The sequence below is a fragment of the Hyaena hyaena genome, unplaced genomic scaffold (assembly GCF_003009895.1).
Source record: "Hyaena hyaena isolate Hyena2069 unplaced genomic scaffold, ASM300989v1 scaffold_9, whole genome shotgun sequence".
Classification (NCBI taxonomy): domain Eukaryota; kingdom Metazoa; phylum Chordata; class Mammalia; order Carnivora; family Hyaenidae; genus Hyaena; species Hyaena hyaena.
This window is the reverse complement of record NW_024080641.1, coordinates 541,410-560,807: the sequence shown is the minus strand read 5'-3', so window position 1 is coordinate 560,807 and position 19,398 is coordinate 541,410. Positions and strand designations below refer to the sequence as shown.

The 19,398-nt window shown below is 50.3% G+C and overlaps 3 protein-coding genes and 1 non-coding gene across 10 annotated transcripts in view; 1 reads left to right on the top strand and 3 right to left on the bottom strand.

Annotated features, from left to right (window-relative positions):
• Positions 1–2,349, bottom strand: part of LOC120243865 (Friend virus susceptibility protein 1-like) — a 5,179-nt gene extending 2,830 nt beyond the window's left edge. Inside the window, exons 1-2 of the mRNA XM_039250104.1 lie at positions 2,288–2,349; positions 577–619 (exon numbers count right to left, since the gene is read on the bottom strand). The gene's annotated coding sequence lies outside the window, so the exon portion shown is untranslated. The remainder of the gene's footprint in view (positions 1–576; positions 620–2,287) is intronic.
• On the bottom strand, positions 692–782 carry LOC120244783. Its single transcript, XR_005531636.1, has one exon. It is a non-coding gene; the product is annotated as a small nucleolar RNA SNORD88 (small nucleolar RNA).
• A 2,404-nt stretch (positions 2,350–4,753) lies between the features above and the next one.
• Positions 4,754–9,268, bottom strand: LOC120240090. Of its 4 annotated transcripts, none has more exons than XM_039244683.1 (5): positions 8,467–9,268; positions 7,771–8,048; positions 7,070–7,216; positions 5,281–5,412; positions 4,754–4,982 (listed from the first exon to the last, which is right to left on the bottom strand). In XM_039244683.1, the coding sequence occupies exons 1-5, from the start codon at positions 9,252–9,254 to the stop codon at positions 4,915–4,917; spliced, it is 1,413 nt and encodes a 470-aa protein (XP_039100614.1). In that variant the 5' UTR covers positions 9,255–9,268; the 3' UTR covers positions 4,754–4,914. The 4 variants fall into 4 exon arrangements, with proteins under 4 accessions (XP_039100614.1, XP_039100623.1, XP_039100632.1 ...); XM_039244692.1 differs by having other exon boundaries at positions 5,288–5,412; XM_039244701.1 differs by lacking the exon at positions 7,070–7,216.
• LOC120240111 lies at positions 9,250–19,188 on the top strand. 4 transcript variants are annotated; one of them, XR_005530586.1, is made up of 5 exons: positions 9,250–9,561; positions 12,134–12,311; positions 17,299–17,445; positions 18,081–18,153; positions 18,401–18,465. XR_005530586.1 is itself a non-coding variant. In XM_039244715.1 (5 exons), the coding sequence occupies exons 1-5, from the start codon at positions 9,253–9,255 to the stop codon at positions 18,601–18,603; spliced, it is 966 nt and encodes a 321-aa protein (XP_039100646.1). In that variant the 5' UTR covers positions 9,250–9,252; the 3' UTR covers positions 18,604–19,188. The 4 variants fall into 4 exon arrangements, 3 of the variants coding, with proteins under 3 accessions (XP_039100646.1, XP_039100656.1, XP_039100664.1); XM_039244715.1 differs by having other exon boundaries at positions 18,086–18,214; positions 18,401–19,188; XM_039244725.1 differs by having other exon boundaries at positions 18,086–18,153.
• The last annotated feature ends 210 nt before the right edge of the window (positions 19,189–19,398 follow it).

Sequence of the window (19,398 nt, the reverse complement as noted above, 5' to 3'; positions counted from 1 at the left end):
AAAAAAAAAAAAAAAAAAAAAAGATCGGGCTCTTTGAAACACTTGTGCAACATTCTCCACATAAATGGCCACTTTAAACAATGGCTGGTGTGTAACCAGAGGGTAACTTCACTAACTGTATCAATTCACACAGACACTGTCCACAGTCCTCAGTGTGAACAGTGAGAAGCGAAGCTGCCAAGCTGGTTTTTCTTCTGCAGACTTTGTTCAGTCCTTCCTCCCACAACCCATGTATTCTCCATCTTGTTCACCCCCTACCCTGGAAGGCAGGAAACATCACCCCCGCCTCCCAACTGTGCACAGGATTCAGGCCCATATGCTGTTAATGCGCTGTGCCTGCTCTACAGATATAGAAACGGAGGCTCAGGAGACTAGCGCTCTGAGCCCATGAACAGCAGAGCTGGGATTTGGACCCAGGCCCAATTCTGGCTGCATTTCCACTACTATAAATGAACAGGGATTTGCATGTAAATGCCCGGCACAAACGCTGGCACACAAATTAGGTCCCAGAGCTTTGTGCTGCAAAGTCACCCCAAATGAAGGTATTTTAGATGGGGGGGGAAGCAAGAGTCTCACCGAGAGGGGTGGCAGTGGGTGGTCCCTCAGCTTGAAGACACACCTGCAACACAGGAAGGACTTGGTGACAGCCGAAGTACAGATAGTGTGGGAGGGTCCAGAAACATCAAAACCAGGGCCCCTCAGACCCCCAGGTGTCAAAGGTCCTGGGGCGCACTGCATCCTCAGGGGTGATCAGAGCCCAGTGCTGCGCATCATGGGAGCCCAGGTCCCCACTGCAACCAGGTCCACGGCCCCTCACCTTCAGGACCAGAGAGGCCCAGCTAACTGCACTCAGAGACAGGCAAGCACAAAACCCATCCGGAGGGCAGGAGGGTCCACAACTCTTCCTATGGAGACCCCAGGCTCCCCTGCCTCCCCAGGGGACTGTCCTCACACCTCCTACATGGACAAAACGCAGGGTCTACCTCCCCTTGCCTAGTTTTGCAGGTTTTCAGCACTGGCTACACCTGCTAGTAACCCTCAACAGTGAAAGCTGCTAAGGCGCAAACCCCTTGGAAGACCCCACAGGGGAGACAAGGAGGGAGCTATCGTAGAGAGAAAAAACAAGCCTAGGATACGAGTAGCACACACGATGACCGGAGACCCTTTACTGCAGCCATCTGGGAACAAATCCGCGGGAGGAAGGCATTTTGGAGAGGCCCCCAGAACTACACACACAAAGCACCCAGGAGATCGCATTATTCCTGGTGAAATTAAAAACGTGCTTTCGACCAGGCAGAGATAAAGCAAGCAAGGCAAAATGTTAAATTTATGCGTACTTCCCGGCATGTTTGAGGATCTTAATAAGTAAAAAAAGGGGCTGAAAAAGGAATACATCGGAAAATGGCGAAAAGGCGCGCCAGTGATGGGGGAGAGAAGTCCTTCCACTTGTGACAAGGCAACAGGATAAAGTTCGACGGATTTTCGGGGGGCTGCCTGAAGAGAGCAGCTCCGCTAGGGAGGGTTTTGGCTGGGTCTTCGTGGGGAGACAGAAGTCCAAGACCTTAAGGGCCAATTAGCCCAGAAGTCACGTGTCACCAAACGGAAGCATGGGGTCAACACAAAACTGTGGTATTTGGAGGGATCGGGTCAGAATGATTCCTGAGGATAAAGGCCCTACTTGCTTTCTCCTAAGATCGCTCCCATGTGGTTCTCAGAAACCCAGTAATTCATTTAGAGAGTCCACTTTAGTTCTTAGTAAACCCGGAGATCCTGCTTCTGCCTCCCCCATAACCTTTATTCTAGGTTCCACAAAATGCCAGCCACGTGTAATAGAAAAAATAACAGCGACTTCCTAAGGGAAGCTCATGGAGCCAGCACAGGAGTGGAAACCTCAGAAAGAAAAACTCGGTGTCACACGCGCTCCCCACCCCCCCCCGCCCCCAAGAAAAAGGACAAAATGGCGGAGTCCTGCGAGGAGGAAAGCAGAAATGGCGCAGCCCGGCTGCGGTGCAAGCCTTGAAAACCCTCATTCACCCCGGCGGCAGAGGTCTTGCCCACCCTGAGGGCCCCCAATGGGCCGCCGGCTTCTTGGGAGCCACTGCCCACCCAGCAGAGAACCCCAGGCTCGCCTCGGAGCGCGCGCTGGGGTCTCATAAAGCCCCTGACTCCGTCCACACGACAACGCGGTCGCCCCGCAGCAGCCCCGGGCACCTCACGACATGAGCGATCCAGACCCCAAAGCCCAGCCGCGCAGACGGAAAAGAACCAAAAGACAAGAAGAGCTCACCCAGCCCTCACTGTCTCCAAAGCGTGCGCGGGTGTCCTCGCGTCCCGCTTTATAGTGCGCGCCGCTCGCAGGGCCCGCCACAGGCCGCAGCTCGGGCTCCGCCCCGAGGCGTCCAGAGCACACGCCGGTGTCGGAAATCCAGCTTTGGTACTTGGGAAAGCGAATAATGCCTGTGCCCGGTAAAATCTTCCTAAAAAGACGATACGGTTTTGTCCCTGGAGGCGTAAAAAAAAAAAGTGGACTATCAGTGTCCACTGTCTTCTCATGAGAGTCAGGCGATTCCAAGGACAGCACCAAAGGAGGACTGTAAAGGGGAAGGACCCCGAGCGAGGGCAGAGCTCAAAGGGAGGCTCCCGGAATTGCCAGCGCGGCCTCGCGTGCTGCGGCTGGAAGGGGCGGGGCCGACCCAGGCGGAGTCCAAGCGCAGAAGTTGGAGGCGGGGCCAGAGCAGGGGCGGGGAGGGAGGCGGGGCTAGTGGAAGATTGACGGCAGGTCGTTCTGGGCAAGTGCTAACGTGGCGCAGAATGACAGCCTAGTCCTGCGCTGCAAGGGAGGTGGCCTGAGCCTGGATGCCGGGGCGGGAAGGCTGACTTCTGGATCTAAGGGAGGAGGAGGATGGGGGTGTGGACTCCTGGGTCTGAGGGAGGAGGGGGCTGGGGGCCAGGACAACTGGACTGAGTGAAGGGCGGATGTGCCCCCCCCTCAAGCCCCCAGTTATAAGACCTGGGGGCTTGTATTCTTGGTCGGGAGGGTTGGAGCTCTAAGGAGTGTCTTTCAGCTGACATGGCTGTAAATATTTTTTTTTCAAAGATAAAAAGGGAAACTTCTCTACTTCAAACCCACTCACCAGAGTCGCCACTGTTAACAATGTGGTGTGAACTTTATATTTTATGGCTGTATACGCACATACACATGTTATGGGTAACGATTTTTTTTTTTCATTCCAATTTGTCCCATAAATAGTCTACCCTGGATTAGTACATAGTGACCTCTTTCCTTAAACGGGGGCAAAGTATTCCCTTCTATAAGTGGAACACACATTGTTTAGCTGGTCTCCTCAATCATTTGGGTTGTTTTCTTCTGGTCAGGAGACGCCTTCCATGAAACTTATAGTTTGAAGTAAAAGGAACAGACCTATATCCTTATGTTAAGCGTTTCCTTTACTGGCTTTTGCCTTACCCAGACTAAAAAGCAGTCTTCACTGTGGCCCACAAGGCCCAGAGTGACCTAGCCCCTGTCTCCCCCTGCCTTGCTCAGGATGCACTAGAAATTGGCTTCCCTAGTCTTCCTGGAACCTGCCAAGGACATTTGTACCTCAAGACCTTTGCACTTGCTGTTCCCCCTGCTGGGAAACCTTTCCCCCAGTCTATCTCCATGGCTCTCCTCTCTTCAATCATGTCTGCTTAGATGTTACCTCGGCATAGAGCCCCTGCCTCTTCCCAGACCCATCTCTATTCCCCTCCTTTATTTTTCCTCATGGCACTTATCCCTAACATATCTGTTTGTGGGCATATGTTTTTGCCTCCCTGCTGAAATGTCAAGCCATAAAAACAAGGATGTGTGTCTAGTTTGATCACTGCTGTAGATCCAGTGTCTGGCATATAGTTGCAGCTCAATTTTCATTAAAGATAAACAAATTTGAGAGCCTTTTGAAGGAGAGAAGCAGGAGGATTATTTTAGCAACCCTTAATGAGCACAAACTAGATGTTACGTTAAACTCTATCTAGGTTGAAGTACTATCATGACTCCCATTTTACAGATGAGGAAACTGAGACCCAGATGGGTCAACACCTGGACCACAGGTCACAGAGCTAGTAAGTGGCAGAGCCTAGACTCAACCCTTCCAGCTTAACCACTGTGTGAAAGGGAGAGAGAGGAGACCCCTCCAGGTCAAGGGCCTGTTGGGGGACCCAGGTAATGACATAAATTTGTACTTGAGTTTCAACCATGTCCTGTTTAGCAAATGATTCTGGTGGCAAAAATATGTTACATGGAACAGCCTTAAAAATGGATGGGTGGGTGGATAGATAGATAGATAGATAGATAGATAGATAGATAGATAAACAGTTGTAAAGAAGAACAGCCCTGTGTTGGAGTTTGGGGAGAAGAAAGAAGAGATGATGACAGGGGCTGCTGGTAAGAGCAGAAGTGAAGTGTGGGTGCAGGGAGAGTTTCCCTCAGGAAGGGCACATTACTGGGGGTCAGGGAAGTAAAAGATGAAGCTCTAAGGGCTTGGAGAGAATCAGCTATTCAACAAATATTGATTGACACCATTTGTATGTACGCCAGGAACCATTGGCACAGCCTTTTGTTGACCGTGTGCCTTGCGCCTCTTTCGCCTAAATCCCTTCCCTCACCTACCCCTCTACCCCATAGGGCCCAAGAGATGGACCCAGGGAGAGATGGCATTTCCATAGAACACTTAGAAGGTACTGAGCTTAAAGAGAATATTCTGGGCAAAAAGTATAGATGATTTAAATATACAGATTATTAATCTGAGTGGGGGGATTGAGAGGGGAATGAAAAGGGCAAGACTCTCAGTGGGGGTGAGGGACTAGAGAGTAGGGTTGTCAAGTGCTTGACAGGGAGCTGTGGGAGCAGGCCATAGGTGGGTCATTTCCTGTGTCTTAAGTCCAGATGGCCTGGAGCGCCAGGATGGACCAGAAGTTCATGTAGTTCAGATAGGAAAGGAAACCTGAAGAAGGAAGAGAGCAGAAGGGGTGAGGTGCAGCATTCACACCCCACCCCAGATCCCAATTCTCTCCCCAGGCCCAATCACATCCCTACCCTGTCCCCAGTCCATTTCCCAACCCATCCCCACACCCACGCCTATGCCCATCTCCACCCTCATCTCCCCAGTCCTGTCTCCCACCTCAGCCCCCTCTTGTCCAGCCCTGTCCATAACCCATCCTCATCCCAAACTCTGTCGCACTCAGTCCCTATCTGTATCCCTGATAACCCATGCCCAAACCCAACCCTAGCCCAGCCCAGACCACTCATCAGGAAGAGAAAGACGCCGGTCCACGCCAGGTAGAAGCTGAGTCCCAGAGTGTAGGTCATGCCTTCCTGCAGGTACTCATGGGCCTGCATCAGGTAGAACAGGACACCCAGTATCATGCTGGTCCCTGCATGAGTACAGGTGTTAGGAATCTGGCACCAGGTGTGTGCAGACCCCTGCCCAGAGTCATGTGGCTGCTTGACTTTTGCTCAATATTCTCCCAGTTTCTTTCACTTCCCTGTACCTCTGCGCACAGGCAGGAAAATAGGCTCCTGAGAATATCATGGTAGAGCACATTGGGACCATTGGGTTGTGTCTACAACCATGGGCTTTGGGGCCAACCAGACCAGAGCTCTTGTCCTGCCTCTCCCTCCCACCTTAGGGTAACTCCTCCATCTCTCTCAGCCTCATTTCCCTCATATGTAAAATGGGCATAGTCCTAGGACTCATCTCCATGGGCTGTCATGAGGAGTTGTTGAGACTGGCACACAGTGAGCCCACAAGAATGTAGATTGGTTATTGTCATTGTATTGGGTTTTTAATTTTGGGCTTCTGAAGGAGTGGACTAAGAACCCACTCATTCTGCATATTTCAACTTAAAACATTTTTTTAAATTCTTTAAAAAAAGACCTGGGTCATTTTTTCTTTATGCTATTGAAAAATAATATAGGAGGTGTTTTTCATTTAATTAAAAGGAATGAGGAGAATTTTTTTTTTTGTAGAAAAATGTCTTATATTAGATGACATAAAACTGAGGTGCTTTCTACCCTTTGTAGCTTATATGTAAACAGTTGGGAAGAGCTACCAGACAAATTGGATAAATACTATTTGCAAACAAGGAAACAGGAAGTTGAAGGTTTCCTATTTTTGACTTTTTTCTATCATTGTCCAGAAATGTTTTCCTGATAAAACTAAAAGTTGTGGTCAATCATTACAAATGACAGAAACATAATACCCTTTATTTCCAAATTAAAGTGCCACCCTACCTCCTTTTCTAAAAAGTATGATTCAACATGCACATGGAAAAATAGACTAATTCTAATCAGGTTATCAGTTTTGAGATATTTGGGTCAGGTGGAAGAATTAAATTGTGCACATTTAAATAGCTTCTACCAGGTACCAACATTTTCTAATTCAGTCCTCACTATATCTCCACGTGATAGGAAATTTACCCCCAATCTGCAAGAGAAATCTGTGGCTCAGAAAGATTAAGTAGCTTGAACAAAATCACAGAGCTGGTGGTAAGGGGTGGAGAAAGGATTTGGGATGAGTCAGAACTGGAAATGGGTATTGGGTAGAGGTTGAAGTTTGAGTGATCAAGATGGAAGGTGAGGTTGGGGATGGGTTTTGGTTGAGTTTGAAAGTGAGGTTCACAGGTGATAGAGTTGGGTTGGATTTGGAATGAGTGTTGAGATTTGGAAAGGGGTTGGGGATGGTAAGGGGGATGGTTTGGAGATTGGAAAGAGATAGAATTGGAATGGAGGGTGGGATGGGGATGGACATCACAAAAATGAATACCGTTGAGTTTGAGATTTGTGGGTGATAGAGATGACAGGTGAACTGGAGGCTGATATTGGGGCTGGAGATGAGATTGTATTGGAAGTTCATATTTTTTTTTATCAGGATTGATTGGAGATTTGGAGGGAGATAGAATTGGGATGGGCAATGAATGTGAGGATGAGAACAGCGTTGGGATGTGGTGGGGAAGGGGTCGGATATCATCATGGGCCCTGGGCAAGGCACTCCTCGCCATGGTTTCTGAGGGATAAATCTCAGTGCCATGCCTGTCAGGATGCTGATGATGACGTTGGAGAAGTCCAGCATGGGTATTTTGGAGCTGGTGAAGAAGATGATGTTTATGAGTATGGTGCAGAGGCAGATGCTGGTGATGCTGGCGAGGATGAGAAAAGCCCAGGCAAAGTCCAGCAAGTCTGGGGAAGGAAGAAAATCAGAACACCAAGAGGCCCTCCGACCCTGAGCATGGGGAAAGGGTCCCCAGTGAGGTTGGGACTATTCCTGAACCCTCTCCCTTGCAAATTCTTCTTCCTCATTAAAATAATTGAAACTGGACTGTAGAAAAGGGATATTAAGGCAGATGCCTTTAGCACTGAGGGCATACCTCTGCGTCAGTGAGAACAGGTTCTTGGGCAATGAGAGGTGGCTTGGGAATTGAGGAACCAGCTCTGTGTGATGAGGAAAGATTTCCTGGGGTGAAAAAGTCTCAGGATAATGTGTAAGATCCTAAGGCTAAGAGGATTGTGGGGATCTTCATGTAACTGAAGATGAGCATAGGGCAATGGGGATGATCCTGGGGCAATGAGGACCATCTGGGGGAAGGGATGATGATCCAGGGGTAGTGAGAACTATCCCAGAGAAGGGAAGACTAACCCTGGGCAGTGAGGACCATCCCAGGGAAGGCAGAGAAGGGTCCCTGGGACAAAGAGGAGATGAGTCCCAGGAAGGGTTAGTATAGGGTAGGCCTTACAAGCATTCTGGTCGTACTCATGGAGGCAGGAGATGTCAGGGCACCGCACAAAGAAGATGGTGTTGATGGAGATGAACAAGGGGCCATCAGGATCCCCAGGGGGTGTCAGTGGCACCTGGAAGTGGATCCAGGGCTGGCCCAGAGTGATGAGACCGATGATCACCATGCCAGCCAGGCACAGTGCCAGGCTCACCTGACGGCTGATCTTCTTGGCTCTGTGCAGCAGCCGCCAGCACAGGGGCAGCTGTGATTGGCTGCATTTACTTTTCCTCTGATACCTGTAACAGATTGCACACCACCACTGTCAGCACTGAGTGCAGCCATCCAGCCCAGCCACCCCAGTCCAGCTGCCAGACCATGACCCACCTAGTCTAGCCTTCAGACTATCTTCTCTATATCCATCCTCACTGGCCTGTGTCTTCCAGGTCCTGCCTGTAGAACATACTCACCCATGTTTAGCCTCTAGTTCCCTTGCCTCCAGATCTAACTTCCAGACCCTGCCCCAAGTTCAGTTCCTAGGTTGAATTACAGGTCCGGCCTTTATGCCATGCACTACCCAGGGCCAGCCACACTTGGGTCCAACCTCCAGTTTCTGATAGACTGGCTTTGCTTCTGGTCACTGACCTTTTGACTGCTGTCCCTCCCCCAGAATCCTAGCCCAGAACCTGGCCCACTGCCTGGACCCCCACTTCTCACCTGCCAGAATCCATCTCAGCAGATCTGTTTGACTGTATGCTCTGGATATTGTCTAGAGTACTTGGGTTGGATAGGAAACTGTCCAAAGAGTCTCTGAAAGTCTCGTGGGAGGTCCAGATGACTGAGTCAACACTTTTGATACTGGCTGTGGGGCTGTGAGTAATTGAAGGGGGGACATCAACTTTGGCCCGGACTTGCGATTTGAGGCATTGAGTACTCGAGCAGGGATTCTGGTTTGTTGGAAGATGGTCTTGGTTAATGACTTGATTACCACTGTGGATAATGGATTCTATATTGGTCAGGGAAGTGTGAGGAAGTAATGGAGAATTTTGGATGGTGAAATGGCGAGTTTCGAAAATTGGTGAAACATCTCTGGTACTGAAATGGTGACTGTAGGTAACTGACGATGTGTCTTGGATACCTGGCTGATGACTGCTCACAGTGGATGGCATGTCCTCAGTACTGACCCAGCGACTGTTGATAATGGGTGGTGCATCTTGGATATTGGTCCTGCGACTGTGGACTAGTGGAGGGTCTTGGAAGCTGATGCGGCGATTGTGGATAATGGACAAGGGCTCTTGGATGCTGACCCGGCGGCTGTTGATAATGGGTGGGGGCTCTTGGATGCTGACCCAGCGATTATGGATAGTGGGCTGAGAGCCTTGGATACTGGCCTGGGACTTGTAGGTAATTGGAGAGACTTCAGTCTCATTTTGAGTATTACTGGGAGCTGCTGGAAGGAAACTTGGCTTGTTGCTCTGGGGGCTAGACTGGGGCCTCTGGGACATGTGGGGATGCAGGGCAAAGCCAGTCCCCAGGTGCACTAAACAGCCTGCCAACTGCTTCAGCCCTTCCTTTCAGACATTCCCATGGCCACCTGGAAATCTGTTGGTCTCCCTCCCAGGTTCAACCTCGGTCTTTTGTGGTTTGGATCTCTCTGACCCTTCTTCTGTGTCCTCTGGTCTCTCCTGCTGCCCACAGGCAGGCCTCAGGGCTTCAGTCTGGCCTGCAGCTGGGGTTGAGGGGAAGTTCCATGACAGTTGGAGGGATTCCAGGAGGTCGGGACATTGGCCATGGACTCGTGCGCTGCCCTGTGTAAGTGACATGGGGGCTGTGGCTGGGTCAGAGTGGGTTACATGTGAAGTACAGGCAGGGTTAGGATTGGGTCAAGAAGAGGTTATGGTGGGTCTGAGAGATGTCAGGACTGAGTAAAGGTGGGAAGGGGGGAGGGAATGACCAGGGTAGAGAAAGGGCAGGGTCAGAGAGGCACCAGAATAGGGTGAGGGCTGGGCAGGGCTGAGCCAGCACTGGGACACGCACCAGCATCTCTGAGATCAATTCTTACAGTTTCCAGAGGGCCTGAGATCTGAATTTGTAACTCCATTCCCCTACCTGCCCCTACCTCACCCCACTCCCAGGGCCTTTCCTGAATTGATATCTTCCTTTTATTCCCTTTTCGAGTTCAGTGTCTCTCTCCTTTGTCTCTTTCTTCACCTTTTCCTGAGGCCTCAGGGACCTATTCCCTGACCTCAAAGACCTCCAATCCAAGCTTGGGAGGAGAGGCAGAACAGCCACAGGTTGAGGAGGGCTCAAAGCGATCTGTGGGAATGCAGGCACCCCAAGTACCTACAGCCTTTCCAGTTAGGAGTGGAGATTTTTCCAACTTCCGTCCCTCCCTCCTTCCTTTTTGCTCTTGTAGCAGATTTTTGAGAAACAAACAAATAAGCAAACGAACAAAAAAGAAAGTAAAAGAAAAAAAAAAGGAAAAAAGGAAACCCACAAACTTTTATGTCTTTAATCACACAAATATCCATCTAACTCCTCATTTGTCAAAGGACGTAATGATACTTTAGAGGGTTGTTGTAAGGACGAAATGTAAAAGCATCGAGGACCCATTGTAATAGAAACCTGTTGAATTTTTTACACTTTACGGATACTGATTTTGACTCTCGAAGTTACTTTCTCCATCCCCCAAAGCTTGTGCCTGAGTCTGAGACCCAATCTCCTCTGAAATCCATATTGAGACATGTCACAGGACAGGAAGGAATTAGTACAACTAGATGCCATGGATGTGTCTACCAGTTCATATACCCATGCATTCAATCATTACCTTTTTAAAAATGCTTATTTTTGGGACGCCTGGGTGGCTTAGTCGGTTGGGCGTCCGACTTTCGCTTAGGTCATGATCTCGCGGTTCGTGGGTTCGAGCCCCGCGTCGGGCTCTGTGCTGACTGCCAGCTCAGAGCCTGGAGCCTGTTTCCAATTCTGTGTCTCCCTCTCTCTCTGACCCTCCCCTGCTCATGCTGTCTCTTTCTCTCTCCTAGAAATAAATAAAACATTAACAAAAAATGCTTATTTTTATTTTGGGGGGGAAGTGGGGGGGGGGGAGGGGCGGGGAGAGAGAGAGAATCCCAAGCAGGCTCCACACCAGCAGTGCTGAGCCTGATACAGGGCTTGAACCCACAGACAGTGATCATGACTTGAGCTGAAATCAAGAGTGGGAAGCTTAACCAACTGAGCCACCCAAGTGCCCCTCACTTGTTACCTTTTTTTAAAAAATTTTTTAAATGTTTTATTTATTTCTAGGAGAGAGAGAGAGACAGCGTGAGCAGGGGAGGGTCAGAGAGAGAGGGAGTCACAGACTGAAACAGGCTCCAGGCTCTGAGCTGGCAGTCAGCACAGAGCCCGACGCGGGCTCGAACCCACGAACCGTGAGATCATGACCTAAGCTAAAGTCGGACGCTTAACCGACTAAGCCACCCAGGCGCCCCTGTTGCCTTTTTTTAATTTAACAACTAGCAAAGGCCCTGTACCAGGTGATAAGTGTGCAATGGGAAAAGGAAGAGATCTGTTCCCTACCCTCAAGAGGGTCTGTTGGGGAAGGTGGGCAGGGAAAAAGATAGTGAGATAAGGGATGCCAGTGAAGGAGACTTGCATGTTGCACTGTGGGAGCATTTGGCGGGCAACCTTGCCAAGAACTGAGGTAGGGCTGGGGTTGGGGGCTCAGGATGGGAGGTGTGGGAGGAGTGGCATGGGGGGTGAGATCTAAAGGGCGGTTAGGGCAGTCTGGGCACAGGTGGAAGAAGAGCGCCCCAGGCAGAAGGAGCAGCCTGGACTGCTTGTTGAATTGCTGAGGCAGGGAAGCTCTCGGTGTGAGAGGAACCCTGTGTAGTCTAAAGTGGCTGGAGGTTAAGTGAGCAGTGGGAGGGACAGGGGGCTTGGTGAACACAGGGTGAGCCCCTGGCGGTTCCTTCTGTTGGCCCCATGGGTCTTGGCCTCACGAGCACACTATGGAACCCATGTCGTAGTTGTCTGTGTCCTGGATTGGGATTTGTGACAGGGGTCTGGAGAAGCAGTTGAGGTTGAGGGCGGAGATGGAGCTGGGGTTTGGGGAACAGGGACTGGAGGCTGGGGTTGGAAACCAAACAAGTAGGTTTGAGCATCGAATGGGATGTGGGAGAGGGCTGGGCCGGACATTAGGGTTAGAGATGGGAATGAGGATGCATTTGGAATCAGAGATGGGGATGAGGTTGGGATCGGGGTCTGGGTGGGGATGGAGATGTGGCTGTGGTTGGAAGTGGAGACTAGGCTGCAGCGGTGTGGCACAGGTGGTTCTGGGCCCCCAGAACTCTATTCTTTCCCAGCGGACGTGTTCTCTTCCTGGAAGGAAGACCGCAAGTTCATCCTGCGGGGCTGGTCTCTGGTCTTCAGCATCCTCGCAACCCTAATGGTGCTCAGCGTGGCGGATGGACGTCTGGCCTACTTGCAGGGCTCTTACACTGGCTACCTGGGCATCTGGACAGACTGCAGGAAGTACAAGTGTGCCAGCCCGGGCCAAGTCACTGGTCAGTAGGAGCCTGGACAGACTATGGGGCACATGAAGCGGGGCATCTCAGGAGATCATGAGGGGTGGGAATCTCTGGGGGAAGTTCTTTGGATGTTCTTGGGGGGAAGTGTTTAGAATTCTCAGGAGGGTCTCTGGAGATTCTCTGAAGGGACTTGTGGATAAGTCTTCTGGAGTTATATATTGCTTTTGAGGAAACAGGGAAACAGGACTTCATAGCCCATGGGAAGAGCATTACAATTCACCGGAAACCAATCTGCCTCATGATTAGATGGTTAAAGTCACCATCATTTTCTCCCTAGATTTTTAAAATAGGTTTTTAAAAATGTATTATTTACTTTTGAGAGAGGGAGCGCAAGTGGGGGAGGGGCAGAGAGATTGAGAGGGACAGAGGATCCGAAGTGGGCTCCGTGCTGACAGCAGTGAACCTGGGGATGTGGGGCTCGAACCAGCAGTGATGTGGGGCTCGAACTCACAAACCATGAGATCATGACCTGAGCTGAAGTCAGACACTCAACCGACTGAGCCACCCAGATGCCCCTAAAATAGTTTTTTAAAAATGATTTTTTTTTAAAAAAAGGAGATTTCTAGCTCCTTTGGAAACATTTTGCTTTATCGTAGGTCTTTGTGTGTTTCCTGTGCTTTTCAGCATTGCAACAGGAGGCAATCCAGAACCTAGAGCCAGAGTGCCTGGGTTTGGATCCTGGCTCAACCACTTGGTAGCTGGGTGATCTTGGGCACCTTCTTTCACCTCTCTGTGCCTCAGTTTCCTTATTTCTAAAATGGTAGTGGTAGTAATACCTATTCATGGCTATTGGGAGAATTAGCAAATTAAAACACGTAGAGGAATTAGAACAGTGCTTGGCACATATTAGGTGCTACACCAGGGTTAGTTATTATTATCCTAAGGAATTTGTTTTTCAGCCAATCCACCTACCTTCATTTCAGATCTCAAATAAGTTTATGAAACTTCCAGAATGCTTTGTGGTATTAATTTCATTTATTAAAAAAATTTTAAAATGTTTTTATCCATTTCTGAGAAAGAGACAGTGTGAGCAGGGGAGGGTCAGAGAGAGAGGGAGACACAGAATCTGAAACAGACTCCAGGCTCTGAGCTAGCTGTCAGCACAGAGCCCGACACGGGGCTCAAACCCACAAACCGTGAGATCATGACCTGAGCCGAAGCCGGATACTTAACCGACTGAGCCACCCAGGTGCCCCACATTTATTTTTTTGATATCTCTTTCTTGTATACCTCCCCAACTCAAGTTGGTGTAAGCAAGACAAACATAGTTTCAAGTTATGGAAGGGTCCAGAGGCATAGATCTATCCAGTTCAGGTACTGCTGAATCCAGGTGCTCAAAGCCTGTCATTAGGGAATCTGTCTTGTCACCTGTCTATGAAGGCTTCCTCTGTGTTGGGTCCTCAGGCAAGCTGTGGCAATGGGGTATCAGCAGTACCTAGATTCTGTCCTTTCTGTGAAAAGAGAGTGAGTTTGTCTTCTGTAGCCCTGAAACAAAGATCTCAGGATGAGCTCTGATGGGATCAGGTTTACTTCCCTGGGACTTCTCACTCCTCCGGCACTGGTTGCTCTGATCAGGAAGATGTCATGCTGTGTGTGATTGGCTGGGTCTGGATCACACGCTTTTCTTAAGAGTCAATGGAGGGGTCATTTCAGCCCCAAAGCACAAGGACAGAGGGTGGGCAGAGAGTTCCCCTGAACAGTCAAGTTGCTATTGACAAAAGAATAGAAATAGATGCCGGGTAGACAACTTTCTCCCATATTTATGATACTTTGTTGGAGCAGAATTATTCTGGGGATAGATTCCCGAGAGTGGAATAGCAGGGTTTCTGAAGGTCTGGGAAGACTTTGTAAAGCTTTGATAAGTCAGGAATCTCATGACGAGCAAAAGAAGTCAAGTAAACCTAGTTTAAGCACAAAATGGATTTATAAACAATGTTGGGGGAATTTGAAGAATCTCTGTGTGGCCAGAGAATTGGGCTCCAGGGGCCAAGTGATCAGGAACACCCCCAAAAAATTCCCTGGAGGACTGACTGGCAGGGCATACACATTAGAGCTTGCCCCTTGGGCCTGTCTCCCTAGACCTGGACTCCACTGGGGAACCTCTTTCTCGGCTGCCCTGGGACTCTGGAGGTAGCAGTGGCCACACCTACCAGAATAGAGTTCATGTCTACTTCTGGCTGCTAATTCCAAATCTAGTGTGCCTCTTCTTTACTGGTGGAGCCTGGTCATGTGCTGAGTTCTTCGCCTTAAAGGAGGCTGGTCTCCTCACTGGAAAGTGTGGATGCATACACTGGGAAAATTCCCCAGTGGTTGGCATAAAGAAATAAACTACAGGTTATGAGAGGTTTTTTTATAAGGTGTAGAAATTTAGAATTTTTATGTTCTTATTTATCCAGCTTTGCCTCTGTGACTTTACCAATTGCTTCTCAGCTTTGAGGACTTCTTCTCCCTCTAGATTGTTGGTGAACATTCAGTTCTGGTTATGTGTGTGTGTGTGTGTGTGTGTGTGTGTGTGTGTGTGTGTGTGTGTGTGTGGTAGAGTTTGAGTGTGATTTTAGTGGGTGGTATGTAGGCAACATTGAATCCTGCACTGCTTGCCAACTTATGGAAAGGATTTGAATTAGTCAGGAGAGTTTGGATCACAAGTAACAGAAACTCTAACATGAAATAGATTGAGTGAAGGAACCTATGGGCTCACCTAAATGAAAAAAGGTGGGAGTAGGAATGCTTTCAGGAATGGCTGAATTCAAGAGTCCAAGTGATAGCATCAGAAACATTACTGTCTGTTTCTTGGCTACTTGGATTGGCTTCATTCTGAAGGCTCTGCCTAGTGGCAAGTCATGATCTAGTTAGGAAAATAAATCATTCTAGATGCTTTAGAGGGTAGTGAATATAGGGGATTGATTTTATGGGTCACAGAATAGCTGAGAAGCCGAGTAGGTAATGGTGAGGCAAAGCAGAGATTAGCAATTCAAGAAGCTGCTACACCCCTAGCCCAGAAGAACAAAGAAAAGAGGTAGTATTACCAGAGTCTGGAAGCTGGAGCCATGAAAAAGGCATAGACTCATGGTGGGATTTGCTTAGAGATGGCTAGAATCACAGAAAAAAAAAAAGAAAGAAAGAAAGAAAAAGAAGAAGCTACTGCTAAAGACACCAGCTTAGGTGGGGTGGGGGTGGGGAGAGGGAAATAAATACACTGGATTGTTCTCCTGGAGCCAGTCTTCTGCCAGCGCCTCCCGTTAGCCAAAAGTACTGATAAGCTAGTGAACAAAGGAGGCTGGGAAATGTAGTCCTTCAAATACAGAAGAGGGAAGCATGGGGAATGGATCTGAGAGAAGACAGACAAATAACTAGCAGAACTGCTAACAATGTGGGCTCAAGTCTGGCAGGAAAGAGAACACAAAACGTTCCTGCAAGTCTTGTGTGGCTGGGTCACATGATCACCTCAGACCAAATATAGCGGCAAGAGCAATGCAATGCACTGGTTGGCTTACAGCTGGGGCTGAGAGTGTGGAACAGGCAGGAGGGCGAATTGGAGAAGTAAGTCACAAATGTCTACTTCTGACCAAACCACAAAGTGGGCTCATCTCTGGGTTAACAAGAGCCAGGGACTTGAATGTCATCTCAACTCTCTCCTCTCCTTTCCTTTCTTAGTTTTACTCTATCATATCTCCTATGCATCATGAGGCTGGATCCAAGGCCAGGCAGCTCCAGGCTCATAATCCTCCTGACTAGAGTAACAAGAGCTCTTGATAGCTGCAGTCAGAAAAAGTCTCAGGGCAGAACCTGATTGGTTGGTTTTGGTCATATGCCCATCTTTGGGCCAATCACCATGGCTTGGGGTATGGGGCACTGTGATTGGCTCAGGTGGAGTCATAGGACTATTTTCATGGCTCCAGAAAGCAGGGTATGTCACGAGAAGCCCTCAACCAGGATTATGTGATTGATTCCCAGAGCGCTATTGCTATTCTGTATATATGTCCAATCTTTTACTTTCTGATTATGTGTTAGAGTTATGCAGTTTGCCAGAAACAAAGCAGATGGAGTCTTAGCTCATTTGGCTGAGATAGTCTTGCACTGTTTAAAAGTAGGCAATGTAGAGAAGGGCTAAAAGGAGATGTAATTCTCAGAAAGGGACCCAAACACTTGTTCTTAAACGTGCATTGGATAAATATTCACTGAAACTGAGTGTGACTCTGTGGTTTTAGAGTATTTGGAAGTTTTTCTTGTGTGTACATCTGTGTGTATGCTCTGGGGATCGAGGTGGGTGATTTGGAGAATGTCTGTGGGGAAGACTAGGGTGTGAATGGGGGTGATATTGGAGGAGGTCTGGGTGTATAAATAGGATCACTAGAGGACCTTGGGATGTGAATGGGACAGACTTTAGCAGAAGTAGCTTGTCTTTGGAGACTAGGGGAACTAAAGTGTCTTGGACAATTTTGAGGGTGCTGTTGGGGGTGTCTGGGTGTGACACTGAGGGCATTATTGTGAGTTGTTGTGAGATGCGCTTTGGGAGTATTATTGGGATGACTTTGGAGGTGTCTATGGGGATGGCTTTAGAGATGATTGAGATGATTCTGTGGAGTGACTTTGAGGATGTGAGTGGGGATGACTTAAGGGTCATCTGTGAGGTCACCTTGGAAGAATGGGTGGGGTTGATTATGAGGGTTTTGGGGTTGACTTTGGAGTAGGCAGGGGTGATTGGGAAAACTTTGAGGGTATAATTGGGGAAATGACTTTGACTTTACAGGTGCCTTGGGTGATTCTGTGAGAGGGAGAGTCATTTTGGGGTTTCTTGGAGGGGACTTTGGTGATGGAAGTGGGGTGATGTTGAGGTTGTCTGTAGCCAAACTTTGGGGGGTGTCTTTGTGCTGCGCATGGGGCTATCAGCAGGGTGAGTTTGGAGGGTGACCTTGAAGAGCATCTGGGAATGACTCTGCAGCATTGCCTTTTCTCCCTCCAGTTCTCATCCATATGAGCATGGGCTTCATGATGCTGGCCCTGACTCTGTGTCTCATCCTCCTCCCCTCCATGTGCCTCTCCTTCCGGCCAGTCTTCCGACGCCTTACTAAGATCGACCTTGTCTTCAGTTTTCTCAGCTTCAGCACTGGTAAGTGTCGGCTTGGGGGAAGCGAAGATACCCCCAATATTTCTCCCCAGGACTTTTTGGTTTTGGGGAGGTGTATCTCAAGATTTCTGTCCTACTGACCCTCTGTCTTTGAATGTCTCCTGGGATCTCTGCCCCACTCTTTCTTTCCTTCTATTTTTTTAAATGTTGATTTATTGAGACAGAGAGAGACAGAGCCTGAGTGTGAGAGGGGCAGAGAGAGAGGGAGACACAAGAATCTGAAGCAGGCTCCAGGCTCTGAGCTGTCAGCACAGAGCCCTACATGGGGCTCGAACCCACAAACCGTGTGATCATGACCTGAGCCGAAGTTGAAGGCCCGACTGACCGAGCCACCCAGGCGCCCCACTGCCCCACTGCCCCACTCTTTCTGTGTGCCTCTCAGTTCTACTTTTATCTTACTCAGTGGGGGTGAGTGTGGGGGGGTTCTCCTTCCTGTTTCCCTCTTTCTTTCTGCTTCTATCTGGGTGTCTTTCTGTCTGGCACTGGAGTCTATGTGCATGTGTATGCACACACACCTGCCTGTCGGGGAGGCTGGGAGAGGAGAAGCTGTCTCTGTCTTCTTTCGGGGGTGGGGGGTAGGGTCCAGCCTTGTGTCCGTCTCTCCGGCCCCACCCCAGTGCAGGGTTCCTGATTGTTCTCAGCCTGACGCTGTTTGTAGTCGGCTGCGAGACGCTGCACCCGAGGCCACAGGTATCCTACCTGGTGACCACCTACCTGTGCTGGGGCGCCGGCGCCTTGATGCTGTGGGCGGGTGAGGACGGGGCCTCGGGAGAAAGGGGCGGGGCCTCGGTAGGGCAAGGGGCGGAGCCCGGGAGACACCTCGAGGCAGGGCCTGGGATCCGTAGGGGAGGACCCGAAGGGGAGGCCACCTCGAGGGACGGGGCGGGGCCTGGGGCGGGGCTCAGAGTTCAACCGCTCACCAGTCCCCCACCCCCAGGAGTGCTGAACTACTTAAACCACCTGGGCATGAGGACCCGAAGTTCGTCCTTCCAGGAACGGCGGGTGAGCTACCGTCGGTGGGTCTCGCAGCAGAACCCTCAGAAACGCGTATCCGAGCTGCCGTCCGACGCTGACCGCAAGCGCACCGTGGACCTGTCCAATACACTCACCCCCGAGGGGCACCCCCTCAAGCCTCTCTAACCACTTGGGACTGAGGTTCTCAGGAAACTGACCGGTGAACGCAGCCACATACCGGACCCACCCCCTCCATCGTGGCCACGCGCCCTAGATTAGATCTCCCTTCGAGGCCCCACTCCCGTAGAACAGGCCGCACCTTCCGAGGACCAGCGACAAAACCCCACCCCTCGAGCTAGGGTTTCCCCTTACCGGCTCCCTTCCCGCCCGGGAGTCCTCACCCCACCTTCACTCCTATAGTGAGACACCGCCCCCTCCAGTTCTGCGCGCTGCGTGCGGTGCAACCTGCTGGTGTGGCCCCGCCCCTGGGCCCAGCTAGGGCCCGCCCCTGGGTGGCTAGCCCTCTCAGGCCACGCCCCGAAGTTGCACTCCACCGTCTGAACAGCTCCCGCTCCGAGGGCCAGCCCCGCCCCTGGATATCCAGTCAGGACCCGGGCCGGTCACTACCCTGACCAGCTCTGGATGTAGCTCCGCCCTTCTGCGGAACAGGCCCCGCCCCAGAAAGGCGTGGCTTGCAGCCACATTTCTCCCCATCCCCCCACTTCCGGACTTCTCTGCCACAATAAAACCTGGGCGCCTCACAACCTCTAAGTGTGACCCTCCAAGGCGTCCTCTGCGGGGCAGGGTCGGGCCCAGCGTGTGTGAACCGGTGTGCGAACCGGTCTCGAGTCCCCCTGCCTTGCTCTTCAGGGCCTGAGCCTCTCTCTATGCCGGTTTGTCTACACCTGTCTTTGCGCCTTCCTTTCTCCCAGCTCATAAGCCTCCTGCCATGAGACTGAGAGGGCTGGAGAGGTTCTAGAC

What these genes read in the sequence shown, in the direction of transcription:
- LOC120240090 (XM_039244676.1), bottom strand. Translation starts at nt 9,254, where the DNA reads ATGTCCCAGAGGCCCCAGTCTAGCCCCCAGAGCAACAAGCCAAGTTTC. An exon ending in GCTGAGATGGATTCTGGCAG is followed by an intron (nt 8,049 to 8,466) that starts GTGAGAAGTGGG and finishes AATCTGTTACAG; the next exon opens with GTATCAGAGGAAAAGTAAAT. An exon ending in TGAGTACGACCAGAATGCTT is followed by an intron (nt 7,217 to 7,770) that starts GTAAGGCCTACC and finishes TTCCTTCCCCAG; the next exon opens with ACTTGCTGGACTTTGCCTGG.
- LOC120240111 (XM_039244715.1), top strand. Translation starts at nt 9,253, where the DNA reads ATGTGGGGATGCAGGGCAAAGCCAGTCCCCAGGTGCACTAAACAGCCT. An exon ending in TTTTCTCAGCTTCAGCACTG is followed by an intron (nt 17,446 to 18,085) that starts GTAAGTGTCGGC and finishes ACCCCAGTGCAG; the next exon opens with GGTTCCTGATTGTTCTCAGC. An exon ending in CGCCTTGATGCTGTGGGCGG is followed by an intron (nt 18,215 to 18,400) that starts GTGAGGACGGGG and finishes CCCCACCCCCAG; the next exon opens with GAGTGCTGAACTACTTAAAC.